We start from the raw sequence: 22,660 nt of genomic DNA, 5'->3' as shown, positions 1-22,660 counted from the left end.
GTTCTTATATCTGTATTGTGAATTGTATAGGGGACCAAAATAAACATTCTCAATCAATCAAAAATAATTGATAATAACCTTTATTCTACATGGCAAAGAAAGAAATTAGACCATGCAATATTACATAATTTGTAATGACCAATAAATCTCAGGTAATTGCCATATGTTCTATAGACACAGTATATATTTTTCTTTTGTACAATCACATGAGTACAAATTCATTGAAAGCTTTCAAATAAAAAATCTCTACTTGTAATTACTAAAATGTTATAATCTCATAAAAGTAGCATTTACCGGTAGTAGCATTGCCTTTAAATTGTTAAACTTGGGTCAAACGTTTTGTGTAGCCTTACAGAAGTGCTGTTACTGAGTCCGTTTTGTAAGCCTCCTTGCTCACCCACACATTTTCTATAGGATTGAGGTCAAGGCTTTGTGATGGCCACTCCAATACCTTGACATTGTTGTCCTTAAGCCATTTTGCCACAACTTTGGAAGTATGCCTGGGGTCATTGTCTGTTTGGAAGACCCATTTGCGACCAAGCTTTAACTCCCTGGCTGATGTGTTGAGATGTTGCTTCAATAGAGTACCAGTCAAAAGTGTGTACACACTTATGGGAAAGTGTGTCCAAACTTTTGACTGGTACTGTACCCTAACTTCCCATAATGCCATCTATTTTGTGAAGTGCACCAGTCTCTCTTGCAGCAAAGCATCCCCACAACATGATGCCCCCCCCCCCCGTGTTTCACGGTTGGGATGGTGTTCTTCGACTTGCAAGCCTCCCCCTTTTTCCTCCAAACACAATGATGGTCATTTTGGCCAAATAGTTCAATTGATGTTTCATGAGACCAGAGGACAGAGGATCTTTATCCCAATGTGCAGTTGCAAACCGTAGTCTGGCTATACCTGTTTCCTCCAGCATCTTCATAATGAACCCAAAACTTGACTGTGGAATTGAACTTTCAAAGACAAGGTACCCGTTTCTATGTATCGTCATCTCTTTGTGCGCTAATGATGATCTTCCTCTACCCTCCCATCTCTCTCTCTGCGTATCTGTCTGTGTGTGTGTGTGCATGCGCGACTGCGTTGTGCTTGGTTTCACTTTTCTAATGGCTCATTAAAGTCATCCCTGAGTTCCATAGGTACATGTAAATGTCTCGTCTTGTTGAATATGGCCATCACTTTATGTTCTAGAAGTTTGTTTTAGAACATCCTATGCAAACCAAAGGAGAGTAAAATGGTACTGAGTACTGAATTGTGAAGTCAATCAAATATGTTGCTCTGAAATGTTTATTTCATTTGTAGTCTACCAACAGAAGAGTAGCATGAGATCATAGTGATGGGAACATTTGCATGCAGGATGCTTATTAATATGGGACCCTGCTGCAGACTGTGCTTTTCAGCCTGACCTCTTCAGCACCTTGATTAAAGAGGGCAGTAACTCCCACAGCCTGAAGGAGTAATGTGTTGTTTTTGGTCATGAAAACCCCCAAGTCAACAAATAACCACAAATGTTGTTTGCTTTTCTTTATTTTTTTAGGCTTTTCATACTTTTTCTCTTTTTATTTCCTTTTTTATGTTTTTTCTTCTTACTATCCGTCTTCATGGTACTATATAATTAGGGGTGGCATGTTAATATATATATTTTTTTTAAACAAATGTCTATTCAAAATGTGTTTGTTTTTCAGCAAGCAGTATGAATACAGCTAATAAAAATAAAGGAATACATTTTACCTCCTTACTTTACATAAAATAAAAACACTTTTTTGACCCCTTCAAAAATGGGGGTATTAAAATATTTAACATTTGTATCACAAATCAATGTAATGAGACAAAAGAAAAACATAAAAACTGTACAAAATGATAAAATTCATTTTTAAAAAGTCATGTGACCAAATGATGCAAAATTAGATTACATTGTGTTCTTTTCTCACAGTAGGGACCATAAGCCTAATTATTTGAAAACGCCACCATTTCATTTCTTCTGCTGGATGTAGTTGAGATTGACATGGTGCCGGCCGTGGGGGAGGAGTGGGAAATGTTGATTGGGGTGCACCACAGGACCTGAGGTACAGTACAAACAGTAAAAAATAAAAAATAAAAACGGATGGAAAATGTCCAAACAGTCATAGATGTATAAAATAAAACAATTCTAGTGACAAGCCTCTCCTACCTTGGGACATGAAGGGCTTGCCGGGCTGGTAGCCTCCGTTGCCCTGCTGGATGAAGTTCTGTGGCATGCGGTAAGGCCAGGATGGGGGTATGGAGTAATGAGCTGCGTTACTGTGCTCCCAGGACCGAGAGCCCTGGCTCACACCCCCAAACTGGGTCTGGTACCCTGGGTCTGCAGGGGGAAGCAGAGAGACAGTCAATTTGATATTCAAAATGACTGTTACTGTCTCAACAAGGCAAATTCTTCACTTTTCTGAGCAGCACTGATGTCCCATCACCAGTTTTAGTGCACAGTGCATTATAGTCCCAAACCACTAGTGTCTCTTACCTGAGCAAAGAGAGACCGACATGTACAAAGATTGTTAGGAACAAGAAAACAATCTGACCAGACTACTGACTATTTTACTACATGAAAACAAAACACATTACATAGCAGTAAGTTGGCCTATGATTACTCTTTCACACACTGACTGTTTGCACAAGACACATTTTGAGAGTCACTTTGCTTGAGGTCAGACACAATCACAAACAGACATGCTGATAGACAAGACGTAGAAATACATGCATGATCACCCGGTGAATACCTGACTTGCCCACAGTGCCATTGCCCATCAGTGCCCCCGGTTGAGTCAGGTGGTTGTGCCAGTGCCCATCCCGTCCATGCCCAGCGGCCATGCCCAGCGGCCTCCCTGCTGGCTGGGCAAAGATGATGCTTGGATCATTGAGGTTCATAGGGCTGGGGCTGCCAGTAGAGCCTCCAGCATTCCCGTTACCAGAGGCTGAGCGCAGAGGGAATTTGAGGCCAGGCGGAGAGGGGCCAGAGGGGGATGAGGTCTGGAGGACGGGGCCATGGATGGGCCAGGAGGTGGAGGGGAGGGGGACTGGGTGATGGGGTTGCCCCTGAGACTGATGTGACTGGTGCTGGTGAGATGGTAGCAGCCCCAGGGTGGTGAGAGCCGCAGGGTGGAACTGGCCCGGGTGAGAAGGAGGGAAACTGAAGAGAGACAGAGGGACCTGGGGATGCGGGGGCTGCTTGATGGGGCCTGTAGAGATGGTCTTGCTCTGGGAGGACTGGGGGGAACTGGAACACTGGGAGGAGCCCTGGGAGAACGCAGCAGGCTGAGGGGAGTAGGGCGGTGTCTGACGAGTATCAGACTGGAGCAATGGAGCACAGAGGGATAGAGAGACAAAGAATCAGTTGAAAATTCTGTATTCATAAAATATGGATTCATAAAGAATATAACAGTATAACCAGGGGTGCACATAACTTTTTGGGGCCAGTGCTCAGAGGAGCACCTAGGGATGCTGCTTGGTGCTCCCCGAGCTCGCGAGTCACGACCCGTCCCACATGATGGATAAAAAAGGGATACATGGATAACTTATATTAGCAAAACAACATTTATTCATAAATAAAGATGAACGAACAAATGCTTGTGTGCAAAACAAAAGAAACAAATGCAAAATCAAATGACTGCTCTTTAAGCATGAAAGTCTGTCAGACTCCTTTAAACACAATGAAATCAACTGACATCTCTTTAAGCACTAACTGAATGTCTGTTCTTTAAACACACTGAAATAAACGGACATCTCTTTAAGCACTGCTCTGTTCTGTAAACACTGAAATCAACTTTTCAACAAAAAGTTACAGCCTAAGCATTTATTTATGCTACAAGCTTAATCCTCATCATCACTGTCCTCAATTTCAACCATGGTAGAGGATGTTGTAGGCTATCACTTTAAATAGCTCATTATTTTGATTGTGCAACAAAGTCTTTTTTTTTCTAATAGAATTCCCAACCATATTTCCTGGGTCAGGGGTCGAGGTGCGATAATGAAGCTGTAAAACAAACGTCTGACCGTTTGAAAGCTTCAGAGAAAAGAAACGTGAAGTTCCTTGGTGTTTTTCCTTTTAGCGACGAGTCGTTCGGGACTGAATTTTCACGTGTCGGCGTGATAACCGTGCGATACGCGATAAACACGGCAAATATTGCCGTCTGGACACGTGAAAAATGTACGTGTGGACACGATGTGTCTAGACGTTTATTGCGCTTATGGCCTTCCATATGAAAGTACGAGTTACGATACTTTCCGAATGTTTTCGTGAGGGGAGTCGCCGTGGTCGTCGTCGGTCGACTGTTGTGATGGATTACAACAGGGCCTTCGGCTGAGGGGACGGCAAATAGTTACTTAGTGGGGCTTGCAGTGATGCAGCAGTCAGCAGACAGCAGTTGGATTTTGAGGAAGTAAATTCCTCTCCCAGCGGTTCCAGCTGTTAGTGCGCAAGAGCGCGTTCATGCCGCTGATCTGCCGCGCAGCATGCATTTTGGCGACGCATGCGCACTGGCGCACCAGTTATGTGCACCCCTGAGTATAACAGACATCAAATGCAAAACATTTGAGCTTGGTTTGAGAACAGAGAGCCAATGTCCTTCTGTACTCACACATTCGGAGGGTTGTCTGGTCCTTCCGGGGCGATCCTGGGCTGTCTGGGGGATGGGTATGGACTGGGAGCTCACCATGGCACGCACCATGTGGGGAACTGTGGGAACAAGGGCAAACAAATCCACTCTGTTAATGAGTCCCTGCTGCCCCCTACTGGACAGAATGTCCAAGATATGTTAGAGCAAAAGGAGGATAACCTCCCTTAGCTAAATTAAGGATTTGTTCACTTCTTCACAACATCCAGAGACACTTTGGACAGATTTTTTACACAAATTCTGAGTGTAAAAAAATGTTGACAGTATGGTTCATGACATAATGTTAAGTGATTTCCTATCTCATTACACCACAGTCTTTAGTTTAAGGCCAATAAACCGTTGCAAAATAAGCTTTTGCTCATGGGGGTTGGGAAGTATGGCCCTCTCTGTTCAATTATATAATTTCTTGACAATATTTCTATCTATTTCAGGGACACGTTTTTGGCTTGTGAGCACACATTTTAGAACTAGTGGATGAAACGTTTAAACAATCCTGTAGCATCTATTTAAACCAATATATCCCAAGTAGGGTTAAAAGTGGAACATAAATCACGATTGCTAAATAGTATGTTTCACTGTTCTGAGATGCACTAGGCTCTTCTGACACAGTAGTTGGGTGTGTACCTGGTCCCCCTGCAGCCCTCTGTCTGAGATGACGGTTCTCTGGACAGTCCCTCCGTACGTGACCCATGTCCCCACACAGGAAGCAGCGCCTCTCCCTGGGCTCACGATCCTCCTCCTTCATATCCTCTTCTTTCTCGTTCTCTTTCTTCTTCATCCTGGGGACAAAGAATAGTGGCAATTAGTGCACCCTAAAAATGCAATGACGATCACAAAAACACTCTCGTCGGCAGTGCTCAGATAAAAAAAAACGAAAGTGCTCCCTGTGTACCTGCGTCTCTTGGGACAGTCCTTCATGTAATGGCCGATCTTGCCACAGATCCTACAGCACCTGTCATTAGGTGCCAGCTCCCCGTCCGTCAGCACCTTGGAGTCAAAGAAGTAGTCCTGCCCCAGAAGAGGAAATAAGAACATTAGATCAAAGTCAAACCTCAAGCACTATAAGTTAATTAATGCAACTCTCTCTACAAGTCTAAACATTGTCCTTGGGCATGCAGTGAAACTCAGCCGTGTGAGACCTACCGCCTCCAAGCCAGGCAGGGGGTAGAAGGGAGTGCCAAACAGCCTCCTGCCATTTATAAAGGCCTTCATGATGAAGTTGGTCACTGAGGGGAGGCAGAGGGACAATGTTAGGCCATGATGGTGGCCATTACACACAACACAGAAACAACTTATAAAGCATAGCAACTTACTTTTGCGAGAAACTCCAGCACCAAGATTATGATTCAAGTCAAAGGGATCTGAGGAGAAAAGCGCAGGTTAGGTTTTGAGAGCACTGTAAACAGAGTGAGTGTAGCAGTTGTCTTGCTTGAATACCTTCGATGGCGATGCATTTGGAGGTCCACTGCTTCTCAAAAGTGGTGAGGCGTTTCCTCTGGCGGATGCTGATGACGTGCTCTTTAAAGTCAAACTCCTCTGTGTAGAAGCGCAGCAGACCTAGCCACAACTGCCCCACAGACTCACGATTTAGTTGCAGCTCTGGTAGGCGACGGCGCTGAAAGGAGAAGACAGGACAGCTGTGAAGTTGATCATCCTATTCATCACTCTCTGAGAGTATGCTTTGAACCACAGACTAGTAACAAAAGCAAACAAGCACCGTAGAAAGGCTTGCCCCTTCAACAATTGAAGCATGCATCAGTGTCAACAACTCACCAGTTCCTCAATGTCATTAAAGAAGAATGCATTCCAGCCATCTACCATCCTCTGTGGAACAGTATCTCCATCAAAGATCTAAGGAAGAGATCAAAACCAAGAGTCATCATGGGGTAACATTTGAATTTGAAACTTGAAATGTTTTATTTTAACTAATGACGTTACTTTTTAGGATGCCATGTTGCAACTGGCCGGGGACTTCAGCTGAAAATTAGCCGACTAGGCTAACGCTGCCTTTTTTACTGTATTTTATATGGTTCATGTATTTGGATTGTCCTCGATATAATAAACTAATAAACTAAACTAAACTGTTACGCGCTATATATTTTAGATTTCAAGGATAGTGTGTGGCTGGACTACCTCTTGGAGGACAGGGATGACAGGGGGCTGTCTCTGCTGCAGGAAGTAAAGCACCATGAGAATGTAGGCGTAGGATGAGAGACTTCCTCTGGATGCGTCACCTATGTCACAGCGCTGACATCACAAAGGACACACAGGATTAGATGGCAATCGTCAGGGGGGAGAAAAACGTTGTCAGTATAAGCAGCTGCTTGCCAGGATTTACCTACCTTTGCAAAGACTTTCATTGTGTATCCCAATAATTGCACTCGAGGGTCTAATGCAGCATATGTAGCCAGCATTCTGGTGTTGTGTTGAGCCTGTGGGAGATACCGATGAACCATAGAAATGCAGACTAGTTAAGCATGCAAGCTGCCGAGCTATCCTGTTTCCAGCTTGTGCCCTAAAATGTACAACACCAAAGGCCAAGAGGTTGCCCATAAATTATGTTGTTACACTAAAATGATGAAATTCCAGGCTTGGTTACAGCTAACAAAGACCCAACATAGGTTACAAGGGACCCATTTACTATTGATAGTATTCTGTCCCTTATACAGTTCTGCATTGGTTTGGTAGGGACAATGTGTGAATTATCTACCAATAAGTCACCAAGATGTATGGTGAACCAGAATTGGAGTGCCCCCTTACCAGAGTGTTGTACAGGCTGATGTCTCCCTCCAGGCCAATTTGTCTGTGTTCAAACTTCACAATAGGCACTTTAGCTGTTGTGATAGGCAAGATGTTCCTCAGACCTGAGAGGGACAACCAAAGGCAAGATAATAACCATAACACTGGTGTGACACAGACACTAAGAAATAGGCAGTGAAATCTACACTGGGGGGGGGGGGAGGGGGATATCAAAAGGTGATGTGGAGGAAATGCCTCTTACCTGTGTGTTTCTTTAGAACCTTAGCTAGCCCTTCGATGATCTCTTTGCAGTTCAACTTCTGTTGAGTAAAGATGCCGACATACAATTAAGCATAGTAAATGATTTGGGAGGTGAGAGCAGATAATTCAAACTGGCACACGTGTCCATATGTCAGAACATCAAGGGGTCTAGTCCTCCTACCTCTGCTGTGTCATGGCCCTCCAGGGTCATGCATATGTCAAGGTCACTGTCACGAAAACCAAAGCCATTCTTTGAGGAGCCAAACAAACACAGCTGGGCCTTGTCTATAGGAAATGGAAAAACGTATTTCACCATCATCCAACACAGAATGTTACTCATTAAATAGAAATAAGGTGCGGCTGTACAAGAGTGTGTGACCAATAATCGTTAGTCTCTCGACAACAGACACAGAGTACTCTGCATGTCCCACCCTAGAGATTTGGGTCTATTTGGGTCTTCACCTCAGAATGCCAATATAAGGATTATAGGCTTTGTGTCAGAGATACAACCCTGTGAAAAGAGGCAAATAAAAAAATATATATATATAAAACGGAGGTATGATATATATGGCAGTCTCACGCACCTGTCAGGTCTCCAGTACATTAGAACTTCGCATCCTTTGATAAATATGGCGGGATGTAAGGATCTGTAACTTCGCAAACAATGGCAAAATTGAAATAGTTTACTCTATGTTCAACTGCCGCGGCGTTGCCTTTAATATACAAATATTGTATGACCCTCAGCCTGCTCACACGGCGCGGCTCCACGGTTCTTTGGTGGAAAGGCATTTTTAACGAACTCCCAGCGAAATCAAAACACGAAAATCTTCTGTCACTACCTTTTCCAGTTGAACATAGAGTAAACTATTTAAATGTTGCCATTGTTTGCGAAGTTACAAGATCCTTATATGTACAAAGGATGCAAAGTTCTAATGTAGCTACTAGAGACGTGACAGGCGCCTGAGACTGCCATATTATATATATCTGCCATATATCATACCTCAGTTTTATATGTATTCATCATCATATTTTTCGGGCATTTAGTTCATTAAACGGCGAAAATCACTGGCGGACCTGGGTTGCGATTCCATTTAATTTACAGGGAACTATGTGTGAAAGGGGCTAACATCTTGCAAAATAGGCTGACAACGCTAACGTTAGTAGTTATCTGTACTGCACTTAGTAATGTTAGTACCAAATGTTAGTACCAAAGTTAGCCATCTATCGTTAGCTAGCAATTTGTGTTTTGTTAACGTTACATTCTTATCTCAGTATTTGCGACTTCAGTCCTTGTCTTCGCTCAGCATACAAAAACCGCGGCTGACGTTCTGTCACCAATTTCTTCACCAAGGAGTTTCACATTACAGTTTCAGCCCTTCACGCCTGCGCACCTGTTGCTTCTCTTTTCTGTAGCCCAAACCACCATCAACGGCCCATCTAAATCTAATCGTTCGAACGTTCAACGTGCGTTCCAGACTAAAGAGCCGCTCCGCTCCCCCCCCCCCAAAAAAAAAAACTCTGCGGATCTATATGATTCAGGGAAGTCACCTATTTTGGATTCAAAACGGCTAATTTCGACAAAAGGTAAGCGATTATCATGCCTGAGAGATGACTTGGAGAACTCATTAGCCTAGGGGTTCACATACTTTTTCCAACTTGCACTGTGAATGATGTATTCAATATGGACAATAATAAAGAACAATGCAATAATTTGTGTGTTATTAGTTAAAAGAGATTGTGTTTGTTCATTATTGTAACTTAGACGAAGTTCACTGTATATCATAATCATATGCATGTACAGGAAGTACCACACCCCTTTGGTCTGCTGTTTGTTTAGGCCTTACATACGTACCATTGTATTCTTTTCGTATGAACCTCTCCAGACTGCCCAGGATCTGCTCTCTCTTTTGCTGCTCTCCAAGAGAAGGTGACAGCTCAACTACAAATACAACAGATACATGACCATGGTTAAAATACCAATTTCAATAATTATGTAGTCATTTGAAATCATATAGTAACAAATTAGGGTTGGACAATAAAGTTGATCTTATCAACATGGAAAATGTGCAGGGACAAAAACTGAATAACACTTTTTAACACAAAACAAATTCCAGGATTCTCCCCAGGATTTTTTCAAGGGTGCAAGATACTGGATTGCGTTATCAAAACCCACATGTTGATTCATGTGAAAATGTGCAAAAATGCACTGAATTCACTGAGGAATATCATAATGCTTTCATTTTCCACTTTCATTTTTAACAACAATGTAGTTGGAGATCAAAGATAATTACTCTATCATTACTAAATGTATAGTTTAATTTGCCTTGTAAGGTTTACATAGTGGCACCGAAAAGTTCACACAGTGGGGCAGCACCACTCTAACATTCTTTGGGGATAACCCTGATTAAAGATTGTAGGATGTGCTGAAGGTGGGGATGACTTACGGTAGCAGAGTCTGCAAAGGCCATCTAGGATGTCACGGAAGCGGTCAGTCATGGGAGGCAGCAGTTTAAGCTCAATCTTCTTGAAGTCCTCGGGACACTCATCCTTCAGGTGGCCATCTCTTTTGCAGATGCTGCACACAACAGTGGGAGGCTGCAGAGGAGAGAATGAATGAATCTAAATTATTGACTAATTTGAAAACAAAGATTGTGAAAATAGATAATACCGTAGCATCTTTTCCTAGGCTAAGAAAAACACCAACTCCCAATTATACTCAAAAACTACAGCCACAATAACAACATACTCTTTCACAACAATCAAACCATTTAATCAAGGATGAATGGCAGAGATTATGCATTACCTTTCCGCCAGTGAATATCATCCTATCAAAAATATAATGCAGGTCCTCTGGTGCAATATCTCCCAGCATCTCTGAAACAAGGTTCTCTTCTTCCTCTTCCTCCTCCTCCTCCTCCTCTTCCTCTTCGTCACTGTCCAGCAGGCCGTTCTGGGTGGAGGGAGAAGAGCTTGGGGATATAGGCTCTAGGGTTGCTTGTCCGTCTTGGGCACAACAGTCAACTGTAGCCCCTTCAGTGGAACTGCTTCCCTCAATGAGGACCAAGTCCATAAGGCTCCTATTCAATGCCCTCTCTTCCTTCCCCTGTGCTGTATCCGGACACCTGCTCTCACCATCCTCATTCTCCTTCATCTTCTGCAGCCCTCCCTCAGGGTTCGGACTGGCACCTTCTTTCCCATCACTCTGTCCAGCCTTCACCAACACCTCTTCCTTTTGTTCTCCTTCTTCCCATTTCGTGCCATGTTTCCCAATATGTCTGCCTCTCTGGCGCCCCCCGCCGCCCCGGTCCTTGCTCTGAGGACAAGCAAAGTATTTGTAGGCAGTGCGGAAGCGCTCCTGGATGTACTCAAAGACCATTTGGCTGTTCAGGCTGCGGGCAACGTTCCTCTTCAGGGCAAAGGGATCTGAGAGAAAAGTAGGGACGGTAAGTTTCAAACAACTCCCTCTCACTAGTAGTTAACACCAGAAGGAGGGCCACTCACTTTTCGGCTTGCCCATCGGAACAGAGTTACAAGGGGTAGTGGTAGAAGATGTTCCCTATGGGATATGGGAAATGGGATAACCCTTCAAGACCCTGATACGTCATCAGTAGTATCATAGAAAAGCATGGACGCTCACGGTTCATTCACAACTTAAGTTTCACGCTATCAATCGATCAAACAAGTCATCAAATAAAAAAGAACAATGCTTCATTACCAGGCCAGTTCATGACAGAATAGCCTTGCTCTGTAGGCTAGCAAGCCATGTTCCTATCCTGCCAGTGTGCACTAATAGTAGAGGAGCGGTAACAAGTGCAACAACTTCACAGCTGGACATAAGTTACATTTCGACGTCATTTGCCATGAAAGGGGGGAAATGTAACATGGAAGTGTGTCAAAATGCGGGACTGTCCTGCCCAAATCAGCCGTAAAACATTGTTGTAACGTTAGCGATTTTTTTGTTATGCTTGTTATAAAGAAAAGGTCTATAATATATTGAAATTACATTAAAATAATATAGTATCAGTATAATATCAATTTCCTCTATATGCATTGATTCGTGGCGGGCCGCCACGAATGAATTTTCTCCGCCACTAATTGATTCAGTCCACGATTTCTCCTCAGGCTGCGCAACGAGAAAGGCAGCGAGGTATTATGAAAAAAAAAACAGATTGAAGCTAGATTTAGGCCGCTTTCAGACCTACATTTCGTTCCGATTTAGGGAGCAGTAAGTTACAATGTTGCAATGTTGCAGACTTAATCGCCGCGACGCGCTTGCAAAACTGTTTTGTGATTGGTCCGAATTTAGCGGGAAATTTGGATTTCAGGATATCCCTCTCCTCTCGCCGGTCCCTTGAAAAGAAACATCAACTCACTCACGCGGCCAGTCTGATAGCAGCCTCGCAGTCTTGCTGCAGCGGACCGCTAACGTCCAATCACAACAATGATTTTGTACAGTTCAGTATAATATTTGTAGATATGTTTTCATTTAAATAATATTCACTCTGTCTTTTAGTTTCATACTCAAAAATCCCTCAAACGGTTCACTCTGTCTCAGTCAGTCTCTCGCATGAGTCGCACCCTCTCAGGTCCACCCGCTCAGTAAAAACTTATAGCAAAAAAATAAACAAGTTTGTAAATACGTAAATAGTTAGTTTGTAAAGCTGGTCAGCCTTTTTCTATTAATTTAGCCTTTCAGAATGGCATATTATGCAAATGAGTTGATTACGTCATTTAGCTACTTCTAGCTACTTTTGGGAGAGCCAACAGCTACTTCCATTACAGATTGAGTTGGCAACACTGCATCAGCGACAACTGTGGGTTATTGCATTTACTGCTGTTCTCTGGTTCATGTTCTTATACCAGTGCTCAGTATAGAGTATTTTAAATGAACATTCGTAATGTAGTCTCTGATGTTCATGGTCAACTAAATCAGGCTATTTTGTGAAACAAATAATGTTCCCGCAAATGGGTTAACCGAGCAGCCTCGCACCTAACGCTAGCTTCGAACTATTCATAGCATAAACGTTGGTAAATGTCATAAACGACACAGTATTGACAGGGGAAAAGAAGGGGAGTCGAATTTTTATTGACAACGGATATACATGCTGGAACAACATGCAGCTAAAATTCAGGGAACATTTGGACAATAAGAGACACAAGAGAGCTGTGGTCGCATGCTCTAATTACAGGGCAAAAATTACAGGGCAAAAATAATCTATTGCCTCTAAAATCATCACCAAACAGAACGGCGGAGGTACGGGTAAACAGGGCTCATGTCGGTGTCATCAAAGGTAAGAGTTGGTTTTCTTTAACTCAGCTGATAATATGCATTACCTTGCTGTTAGTTGTTTACCGAATGCTCCATCCGACTGTCACACTGTGATTTTACTTGTGTAAACAGTTAATGAGTAACGTTAGCCGGTTTTGTGCGTGTACTCTCATGTAGGCCTACTTCGTATTGATGAGCTGATGATCTTTTATTGTGTGTGTGTGTGTGTGTGTGTGTGTGTGTGTATATGTGTGGTGGCCTGGGAAAACCCGTCGGATGTCGCTGGCGTTCGTTTGTGGCAAAGAGCAAAAATAGATGGAAATGTCCTATTTCGGTGATTTTGATATGATGTGGTATTCTAGTACTTTGAACTCCATACTACATTATGGTGAATAAACATTTTAAGAAAACAAAAGAGAAAGTACTTATTTTTATGTTTTTGTGGTGGGTAGTTTGCTAGCGAAACAACGTCACGTTGACGTACCGTTAACGTCAACGTCACGTCGATCCTGTGGTTTGAAGCCTTTCACTTTTTTTGACATGATACATTAAAATGCTCATAACTTTTTAAAATAAAGGGCTATCTCAGTCATTCAACCAGTTATGAATAGCTGAGAACTTCTAATTTATGGAAATATAAAAAATGAAAATGTCAAAATGCCACCATGTGAAGGGTTTTCCCAGGCCGCCACACATATACAGTATGTATGTATGTGACTGTCAGTCACAAGTTTTATTCTACGGATGTTGTTCAGTGCTGTATGCGCGTTTACGGTTCCATGTGTACTCTACTCGTGTACTTCATATTCGATGACCTGATTATCTATCGTGTACTTCATATTCGATGAGCTGATGATCTTGCTGTGTGTGTGTGTGTGTGTGTGTGTGTCAGTGTCTAGGGCGTATCTGTCAGTCACATGTATATTATACGGTAACCTTTGTTCAGTGCTGTATGTATGCGCGTTCCCCATGTTCTGCTGCAGCTGTAGGATATCTTGGTATTTGATCACCTTCTATATAAAATCACCTACTCGGCTTTAATGGCTTAACCGCTATTTCTTTAAAAGAAATGTTGCCACCCTCTAGTTTTTGGTGAAAATACGTCTTTGTTTTGAGCGCCAGTGCGCGTTTCATGCGCGTGCACGCGAAAAAAACTGACCACCCCACCACTAATGTGAAAAATCCTGGAGGAAACACTGAATATGATAGTAATGATCATTTTAAAATCTTTATTAACAAAGAAAATAATTACATTTGAGGGTTTCCTTTGTTGCTTGTTGATGAATTGCAAGGCATTCTGGGAGATTACAACTGAATTTTAACCCTCGCCTTGGAGTGTGCCTCTGAAAAAACTCAGTTTGGAGGGCCAAATAGCCCTACCACTCCATGTCAACAATAATTGGGACACCCTACCCCTACACATGAACGCGCAAAACGGAGGGGTAGGGCTAAGTGGGCCAAGGGGTGAATTGAGATTGGGCCTCGGACATATCTATGAGACCTGTTCAGTGGTCTCCCTCTTACCCTCGATGGCTAGCCTGCGGCGGGGCCAGTTCTTGCCCTCTCTGGAGAGGAGCTCTTTCAGGCGGATGCTGATGATGTGTTCTTCTAAGGCAAATTCCAGTGTGTAGAAACGCAATAGTTCCAGCCACAGCTGCCCCAGGGACACGCCCTTTCCAAGTTCAAGGGTCAAAGGGGTCTGTCAAGGACAGCAAGAGAAAAGTAAAGTGAGATATGTGACAATAGGCCCAGTTTAAGAAATGATGTGAGAGGCTGACAAAGAGTAGAGGCGCTGGATCTAAAGAGATGTAATGTGTGCTGTTAGAAAAGCTCTGCTTTTTGGACCCTGCCAAAGTACTCACCTTACCCTCCTCGACATGCCCATTCTTTCCAGCAGGTATCTTCTGCTCTGGCTTGGTCTTTCCTTCCCCCCTAGCTTCCCCTCTGTTCTCCCCTCGTCCCTCTGTAGTGCTGGGGGGTCTGTGCTTCCACCCCACAAACAGATCCATCTCCACCCCAGTCAGATGGTACTCATCCACATGTTTGACGTCAAAACCTTCAATCTGAAAACAAACCATTGAATCACTGAAACAACAATGTCAGCATGAGCAACAATAGATACAAACTAAAAGACAATCAAGATACACTTACCCAGTAGCCCAGGTAAATACACTTACCCAGTAGCCCAGGTAAACTGGAAGGATGGGATCCCTCCTTTGCTGCAGGAAGAAGATGACCATAAGGGAGAAGGAGTAGGAAGGGATGCCACCTTCCGCCTGGCAGTCGATGTGGCACAACTTAAGGAGAAAACAAAAGGGATGGAAGAGATGAAAACAGACCCCTTTTTATACATAAAATAACTAGATACTAGAGCAATGTTATATGATACTATATCCATGACAGATAATAGTTGCTCCTGTCTTACCTTTGCCCAATAGCGGAAGGCCAGGACGAGGGGTACGAGTCTGGGCTCGAGTTTAGCCAGTGCAGCCAGGTGGTTGGTGGTGAGGCAGGCAACATCATTACCGGCACTCACCTTGCACATCAGCCCACTGTGAGGACAGAGGAACAGACAGACTGGTCATGAGCAAAGTCAGAGGATACTCTACTACAGTGGTTGGTCACTAGAATAAGAATAGGGCTGGTTGAAGTTCAATAGCATGCTCGGTTGGGTTTTTTCATGCAAGGCTTGCTTATCTTATTAGAAGGGAATTGTGTAATTGATTTATCAATTTATGGTCCTTGTGAGAACTATGACTAGAAAACATTACACAACAATACCACTGTTAAAAAAACATGAGAATCCATGAAATGGTATAAAAGTAACCAGTAACAGCCATAACAGTTTTTTCCCCTCTGCCATAAGGACTCTCAACACCTGACTCACTGCACTGTATAAATTGTAAATTGTAAATATGTTCTGTCTTGTCTTGTGGTTATGTGTGTTCATGTCCATGTAATAGTCATGTACAATGTGTGTATGTTTTTTGACACTGCTTCTGAGCTGTACCGACAACAAATTCCACCGACCTAGGTCGTGTGGTCATTAAACTATTCATTCATTCATTCATTCAAAACATCCCATTTAAAAGCTTTTTAAAAAGGCAATCATAGCCATTGTCATATACAAATGTAATCATAACATTGAACTGACCTGCTGATGTCCCTGCAGAATACTACAGGAACTTTGGCATGAAAGTCAGACTCAACCTCAGAATATTGAGCTGGAAAAAGAAACGTGAAGATTATTTACTCGATTGTTCCCAAACACAAAGAACAAGCATGTGTAGCACATACTGTATAGGATGGAATCTATGGACTTAACAACATGGACATGATTACAGTTGACAAAGTGGATTATAGTGCAAATAGTGCATTAGTAGCAGTTTTGTAATGATTTTCTGTTCACATAACAAAAAGCTCTGGGCAACGGGGGCACTCAAGTCAAACACAACTCAACACAGCTCTATCATGTGAGCAAGAACAAAGAGCTCATTGAATCTTATGCCACAATCCTCCTTCTACTGAATTTACAGTCTCAACACTGGGTGTCAATTCAAGGAGGGTCCCACTTACAGTTGTTCTTCAGGATTTCCAGTACTTGTATCAACACATCTGGTTGAGTCATCTAGAGAGACAGAAAACAGCAAGACCATCAGATAGAGCCAGGGCAACAATGTTGATATTCATTCTACTGTTTATTGCGTTCTGTTTTACATTGTCCAATCTACATTCACCAAACACTTAATTAGGGACACCTGTACACCTTCTCATTCATTCAGGTGGTGTAATGGTGTGGAGTGTTTTCTTGGCATTCTTTGGGCCCGTTAATACCAATCAATCATCGTTTGAATGCCACAGAATATTTGAGTATTATTACTGACCGTGTGCATCCCTTCATGGCCACAATATACCCATCTCCTAATAGCTACTTCCAGCATAGCATGATAATGCACCATGTCACAAAGCAAAAGTCATCTCAAACTGGTTTCATTAGCAAGACAATAAATTCAGTGTTCTTCAGTGGCCTTCCCAGCCACCGGGCTTGAATCCAATAGAATACCTTTGGGATGTGGTGGACCGGGAACAGCTTGAAAGTACACCTGAAAAAATCTGCAGGAATTGCGTGATGCAGTCATCATGGACCAGAATCTCAAAGGAATGTTTCCACCTACTTGTAGAATCAATGCTATGAAGAATTAAGGCTGTTTGAGAGCAAAGGGAGGCCCTACCCAGTATTAGTATAGTGTTCCTAATAAGGTGTTCAGTGAATGTATAGATCAATGCGTCCAGCCTAACTGGTCCAAATACAAAGATTTTGAAAAAGCAATATATGTTAGTGCAAATAACAAATTTGACTAGTATTGATTTGATAATGATGTATCCTTTATTTTTTAAATGATTCATTAAACAACATTTTGTAATTATATAAAATTATTATGAAGGGGTGATCAGTGATTTCTTTTAGATTAAGATTGGCCACAATAGGCATGAATATTTACCAAAAATGCTTTCGGTAAGTACCCAGCCCCCCTCCACCCCTCCCTCCCCAATGGAAGCAATCTTATTTGCTAGCTTTTGGATAGTATCCCATATTCAAAATGAGAAATCTTCCTCCAGCACCCTCCTAAATCCCCATGGGTTGAATCCTGGCTGACAGTTTTGACCGGTGGTCCACCACATACGGACCACCTTTTCTGCCTCAAATTGTCCAACTCAATAGAAACTTTCTCACCCTCTTAGCTTCCCTAACCCTAATTCCTTTGCCGGTGTTGTGCTATTACGTATTTTAGTGCTCTCGTAGTTCATGATCGTGTGAACGTTATAGCATACATTGTTGGATGCCCATCACTAGTGCCATTGTGAAGTTCGCATTGCGATGTGCTCGTCTTAAAACTTCAAACCTAAAATATACGATCGCATCGAACTAATACATGAAGGAAAATTAGCGCCATTGAGAAGAAGCAAATACGTGTTCACGCGAATGGCACTAATGATAGGCGACCCACAATGTAGGCCTACACTATAACATCGACGATAATGAACTACGAGAGCACTTAAATAGCCTCATAGGCAGAGAGAATGAGGCGTGGCATAGATTGCTAATAAATGTTTTACTATTCAGATCGGAAGGAGGAACATGTTAATTTTTTATTTATTTTTTTAACTTGTCCGTTGGACAACTGTAGGAGGAAGTCCTCTTGTCCGAACACACTTTTTCCAAGCCTTAATGTCGAGCACTGCAAGGCTATGTGCAAATAAATTACCCCCTTTACTTTCCTATTTTACATTACCACTGATCTGAGAGACAGGAAACAGACAGACTTACAGTAGATGGATATGTTACCACTGATCTGAGAGACAGGAAACAGACAGACTTACAGTAGATGGATATGTGATCTGAGAGACAGGAAACAGACAGACTTACAGTAGATGGATATGTGACGTCAATGTTGATGTCACTTGTCTTGAAGGCGAATCGGGGGAGGCATGAGCCATAGAGACGCAGGGAGCAAACTGGAAAAGACACTAATTATTTCACTTTTGACATTGCCATAAACTACACATAACATACACATAACACAGAGTACCAAATATCATGCTGGCCTGTAACAATTCCAATTTTTTCTGGACAATTAATTGTCTCAGAAATAATTGTCATTGACAGTTATAATGGTCACTGACCCCCAAATTGCTCCCAATGAGCAGGCCGGCGCCTTGCATGGTAGAATGCCGCCATTGGTGTGCGAATGGGTGAATGAGAGGCCATTGTAAAGCTCTTTGGAATAAGGAGCTATATAAGTGTAATACATTTACCGTTTCACAGTTAAGTGTAATAACACAGCAATTTATGAAGTAAACCATGCCTCTTTATTATCATAAAACGTATTTTGTCACCCTTCACTTTCTCGTACAAATTTGGAATGGCAGTTTTGGAGATGTAAGTCTTACTAGGCAACTCGTATTGGCCATCAGGTTTTTGACCACTTGCCTCCTCAGGAATCTGGAGGCAGCCGCTGATAGCTTCCTCTTTCTGCCACATCCAGGTAGTGTAGCCACTGTTCCTTTAACTTTGAACTTGCGAACTATGCTTCCAACTGTATCCCTAGAAACATTCAGTGCTTTTGCTATCTTTTTGTAACCTTTTCCTTGTTTGTGCAAGGCAATGATCTCTTCTCTGAAATTCTTTTGACTTGCCATATTTCTCGCCATATTTCTAACATTCAATCAAACGTCACTCTCAACAAACCCCTAGCTAGTCCAGGTATTTATGTGTTCTATCTCAAGCAACCACGTAAAATACTCGCCATTAGACGATTATTTCATAATTCTTAGAGGCCTAGCTAGACTACAACTCCCTGTAGTAGTAATGCTACAGCTAAGTCATCTGTAAAATATTTCTCAACTACCATTACCAATCAATCAGTTTGTTTAGTTTAGTTTATTTGGAGCCCCATTAGCTGTTGGATCCAGTCATAACATAAAAACACTTCACACAGTACAGAACAGTGAAATATATGAAAGCAGTGAGACAGTCTGCCCTACCTATCCAGACAGTGCTGATAAGTGTTGATAAGACTGGAGGCCAGGGGCAGGAAGTTACCTGAGAGGTGCTGCTGTATGGTCTCCTCCATCCTGTTGACCACAGCATGTCGGACCTGGAAGTCCTCCTCAGAGATGCCATGCAGGCTGGCCGCCTCCAGGACCGCTGCGTGCACAGCTCTCAGCTGGGCAGGAGACGGGGGTGGCAGGGCCCGCAGCTCATTCTCCTCCTGCTTCTCCTGGAACAGACAGAAAACAAACAAGGCCTCATATATAATAGACATAACTGTTCACTAATTGGTTGAGGAGAGTGTGACATTGATTAGTCACAATTTTTTACCTTTGAAAAACTAAATGGCAATAGCCTTAGGAAGCAGCAAGAAGGAAGGCATACCAATACAGCATACACAAACCCCTGAACACTTTGACAACCATGAATAACTGTGATCATCCAAATCTCGACCCACACAGTTCATCCTGGATATGCATAAATGGCACAGTCTACATAATCCTCTTAAACTAAATAAGTTAAAATCATTTCTAAATTGAGCCTTGTCATACCAATTTCCTTCCATTGTACCAACATGAACACAGTAAATAAGAAGTTATAGAACTCAAAAAAGTGGACAATAAGAAAAAGGCCTTAAAAAAGACCGTCACTGGCTAACTTTCTTTCATACCATGATGTTCTTCTTGTGTCTCTTTTCCTTGATGTGCTTGTGGGCACCCTGTACATTCTCAATATGCACAGAACACAGTTTGCATAGGTACTGGAAGTTTGGGTACTCAGGAGACTGCTGTAAAGACAAAAGGAGAAGTGAAACCAATCACATGTGAGAGACTGCTGGGAGTACAAGGCCAAATACTGTGGACATGCAAATAAAGATAGTTTGAAAAGCGCCACCTCCCCAACCTTCACAGACAACTCTCTTTTTTGACAAACTGATAGCTGGTAGTGTTGTGTAGACTAAATCAGAAAATATAATTTCAACAGCCATTGTTTATAAGATTCACTGGTACTACATGGTTTAACATCTGGCATGAGATCTGTTTCAGACATGCAAGACTGTAATGTGCAAGGTTAAACTAAATGTAGTGTACTGACAAAGGCTTAGGGCTATGTAATGTTCAGGTCAATGAATGTCTATTTTCCATTGTGTTTGATAGGCATTGAATTGACACTCTTTCCTGAAAAGCTGTCATCCTCACCTTCACCAATCTGTGAATGTAGTCCCTGTAAAGGCGCTCCTCTGCCTGTCTGAGGCCCAGCTGTTGCTCTGAGGTCAAGACACCACCCTCCATCGTTGCTCCCAGAACTGTACGCACCTCAACGGGCTGAACCAACAGTACCCCAGCCTTCTCACCTGAAAACAACAGCCAACAAGTCACACAAACTCAGTTAGATGAGGCTTGATTTCAGAGCATAAAAGACACTTAGGAATCACAGGTTTGGACTAGAACTAATAATAATCATGACACAGAAGAGAAGGTACTCTCCTAGATGAGATCTAACACATCAAGCATACATTAAACGTTAAATATAGGCCTACAGCTAATGTGTGTAAATATGTCTAATGACACACCAAGTGACTTCTCCTTCACTGGTGTTGCTTTAGAGGACTTGGTCTGCGTAGTAAGGCCTTCCTCAGGAGTGCTGGGCACCATACCAGCCACCGTGACTCTGTTCTCTGAAGGGCTCCAGCCTGGGGCCAGAAATGCCCTTGTGTCAGGTGCCTGCCCAGGCTGCTGCTGGCCTCCCACTCTACCTTTACCCCTCTCCCCAGAGCTGGTCCTCCCAGTCAGTCTGCGAGGCTTTCCTCGCCCCAGGTCCTGGGGGCTACTCATGGGTGTCTTGCCTGTTCCACGACTGCCCTGGCTGCCTACATCTTTATGGTCATCCTTTGCTGTGGTGACGTTTTCCTTGCTGCTGCTGCTGCTGCTGCTGCTGACAGACTTGGTGACCTCTCTCTGGGCGGGAGCCTCTTTAAGGGGCTTGGAGGACGGAGCTTTAGCTCCTCTGGCCTCGTCGCGAGAGGGCTTGACTGATTTTAGTGGGCTTTTGGACTCCTCCATGCCTCCCGTCCTCTCCCTCTCTATGTCCCGGACTGAAGAAACTACTCTGTGATGAGGATGACCAGGGAGGCAGAGTACGACCCAAATGAGAACCTGGAGAGATGGAAATTGATCATGCTTTGTAGAGGTCATCAACATTAGCCTGGAAGCACAGTGTCTCAACTCTCCACACAGAGTATCACAAGCACTTTATGTAAGCACTTCAAAATACACTGTTATCAAAACAATGTTGTTGTTTTTTCTAATTTCTAGCAAATCCCTAAAATGTAATGTTGATGATGGACATAGCCAGTCTAACGATGGTCGACATGGAACGTACCCTTCAAACAATCAATAATGAAGTTACATTTCAAGCAGCCATGTAGTCAGTTAACAGCAGAAAGCTGTCCTGGCCGTTTTACTAGATGCATCATTAGTTAGTTGAATTCAATTGCACAATTAATTTGAATAAAAGCGACAATTCTTACGTTTATATTGCTAAAGAGCAAAGCGGCTCGCTCTGTTATGAACAGACTGTTATTTGCAACAACAACCACCACAACCACAACCACAACAACAACAACAACAACAACAACAACAACATCCCCGAAAAAGGCCGCCTGGCGTCCGGAGCCATGGTTCACTGCCTGTGTGTAGCTGTGTGTAGCTGTGTGTAGCTGTGTGTAGCTGTGTGTAGCTGTGTGTAGCTGTGTGTAGCTGTGTGTAGCTCTGTGTGTCCACGCGTCAACATACGAGGCAGTGCATTTGTTATGTCCTACTAGTCTAAACACAATATCATATGTTACACTGAAGCAATGATATCATGCTGGCTAACATGCTAGTTACGTAGATAGACAGCTAGCTAGCTACCTACCAGACAGCCATGCTATGTGCACTAGCTAGCCACCTCCGCTATGCTAGCTGACAACTAATGACACATACATACATACCCTGCTTATATACGTTGCCAGACCAAATCCTTATGATAGCATGTGAAAGAATCTGTGTTAACTTACTGGTAATTGGTTAGTTTTTCAGATCAGAATATTGCTAGACTCTTTCCATCTTCCTGCTCATCGTTTGGTTTTCCTCCTTCACGGCCCTGATCAAAACAGCAGCCATAGACGCCATGTTAACTCCTGGGGGGTA

General features: G+C 42.9%; 1 protein-coding gene across 2 annotated transcripts; it reads right to left on the bottom strand.

Moving 5' to 3' along the window:
- Window positions 1-1,517: 1,517 nt before the first annotated feature.
- Window positions 1,518-22,609, bottom strand: tut4 (terminal uridylyl transferase 4). Of its 2 annotated transcripts, XM_080537272.1 has the most exons (30): window positions 22,528-22,609; window positions 21,043-21,625; window positions 20,669-20,823; window positions 20,140-20,256; window positions 19,521-19,698; window positions 18,345-18,433; window positions 16,493-16,544; window positions 16,071-16,140; window positions 15,342-15,468; window positions 15,094-15,213; window positions 14,779-14,979; window positions 14,441-14,615; window positions 10,451-11,070; window positions 10,092-10,242; window positions 9,500-9,586; window positions 7,829-7,932; window positions 7,649-7,706; window positions 7,408-7,511; window positions 6,990-7,079; window positions 6,781-6,894; window positions 6,421-6,498; window positions 6,085-6,262; window positions 5,961-6,008; window positions 5,791-5,873; window positions 5,540-5,655; window positions 5,272-5,426; window positions 4,612-4,709; window positions 2,755-3,325; window positions 2,172-2,342; window positions 1,518-2,062 (listed from the first exon to the last, which is right to left on the bottom strand). In XM_080537272.1, exons 2-30 carry the CDS (start codon window positions 21,530-21,532, stop codon window positions 1,974-1,976), a joined length of 4,689 nt encoding a protein of 1,562 aa, XP_080393398.1. In that variant the 5' UTR covers window positions 21,533-21,625; window positions 22,528-22,609; the 3' UTR covers window positions 1,518-1,973. The 2 variants fall into 2 exon arrangements, with proteins under 2 accessions (XP_080393398.1, XP_080393399.1); XM_080537273.1 differs by lacking the exon at window positions 21,043-21,625 and having other exon boundaries at window positions 22,528-22,601.
- Between the last annotated feature and the right edge of the window lie 51 nt (window positions 22,610-22,660).

Source organism: Nansenia antarctica (assembly GCF_963989245.1).
Source record: "Nansenia antarctica genome assembly, chromosome: 7".
Taxonomy (NCBI): domain Eukaryota; kingdom Metazoa; phylum Chordata; class Actinopteri; order Argentiniformes; family Microstomatidae; genus Nansenia; species Nansenia antarctica.
The sequence above is the reverse complement of the archived record's forward strand: the minus strand, read 5'-3'. Positions and strand labels throughout refer to the sequence as shown.

What these genes read in the sequence shown, in the direction of transcription:
- tut4 (XM_080537272.1), bottom strand. Translation starts at nt 21,532, where the DNA reads ATGGAGGAGTCCAAAAGCCCACTAAAATCAGTCAAGCCCTCTCGCGAC. An exon ending in TTAATGACATTGAGGAACTG is followed by an intron (nt 6,263 to 6,420) that starts GTGAGTTGTTGA and finishes TTCTCCTTTCAG; the next exon opens with CGCCGTCGCCTACCAGAGCT. An exon ending in CCCTGCCTGGCTTGGAGGCG is followed by an intron (nt 5,656 to 5,790) that starts GTAGGTCTCACA and finishes CTTCTGGGGCAG; the next exon opens with GACTACTTCTTTGACTCCAA.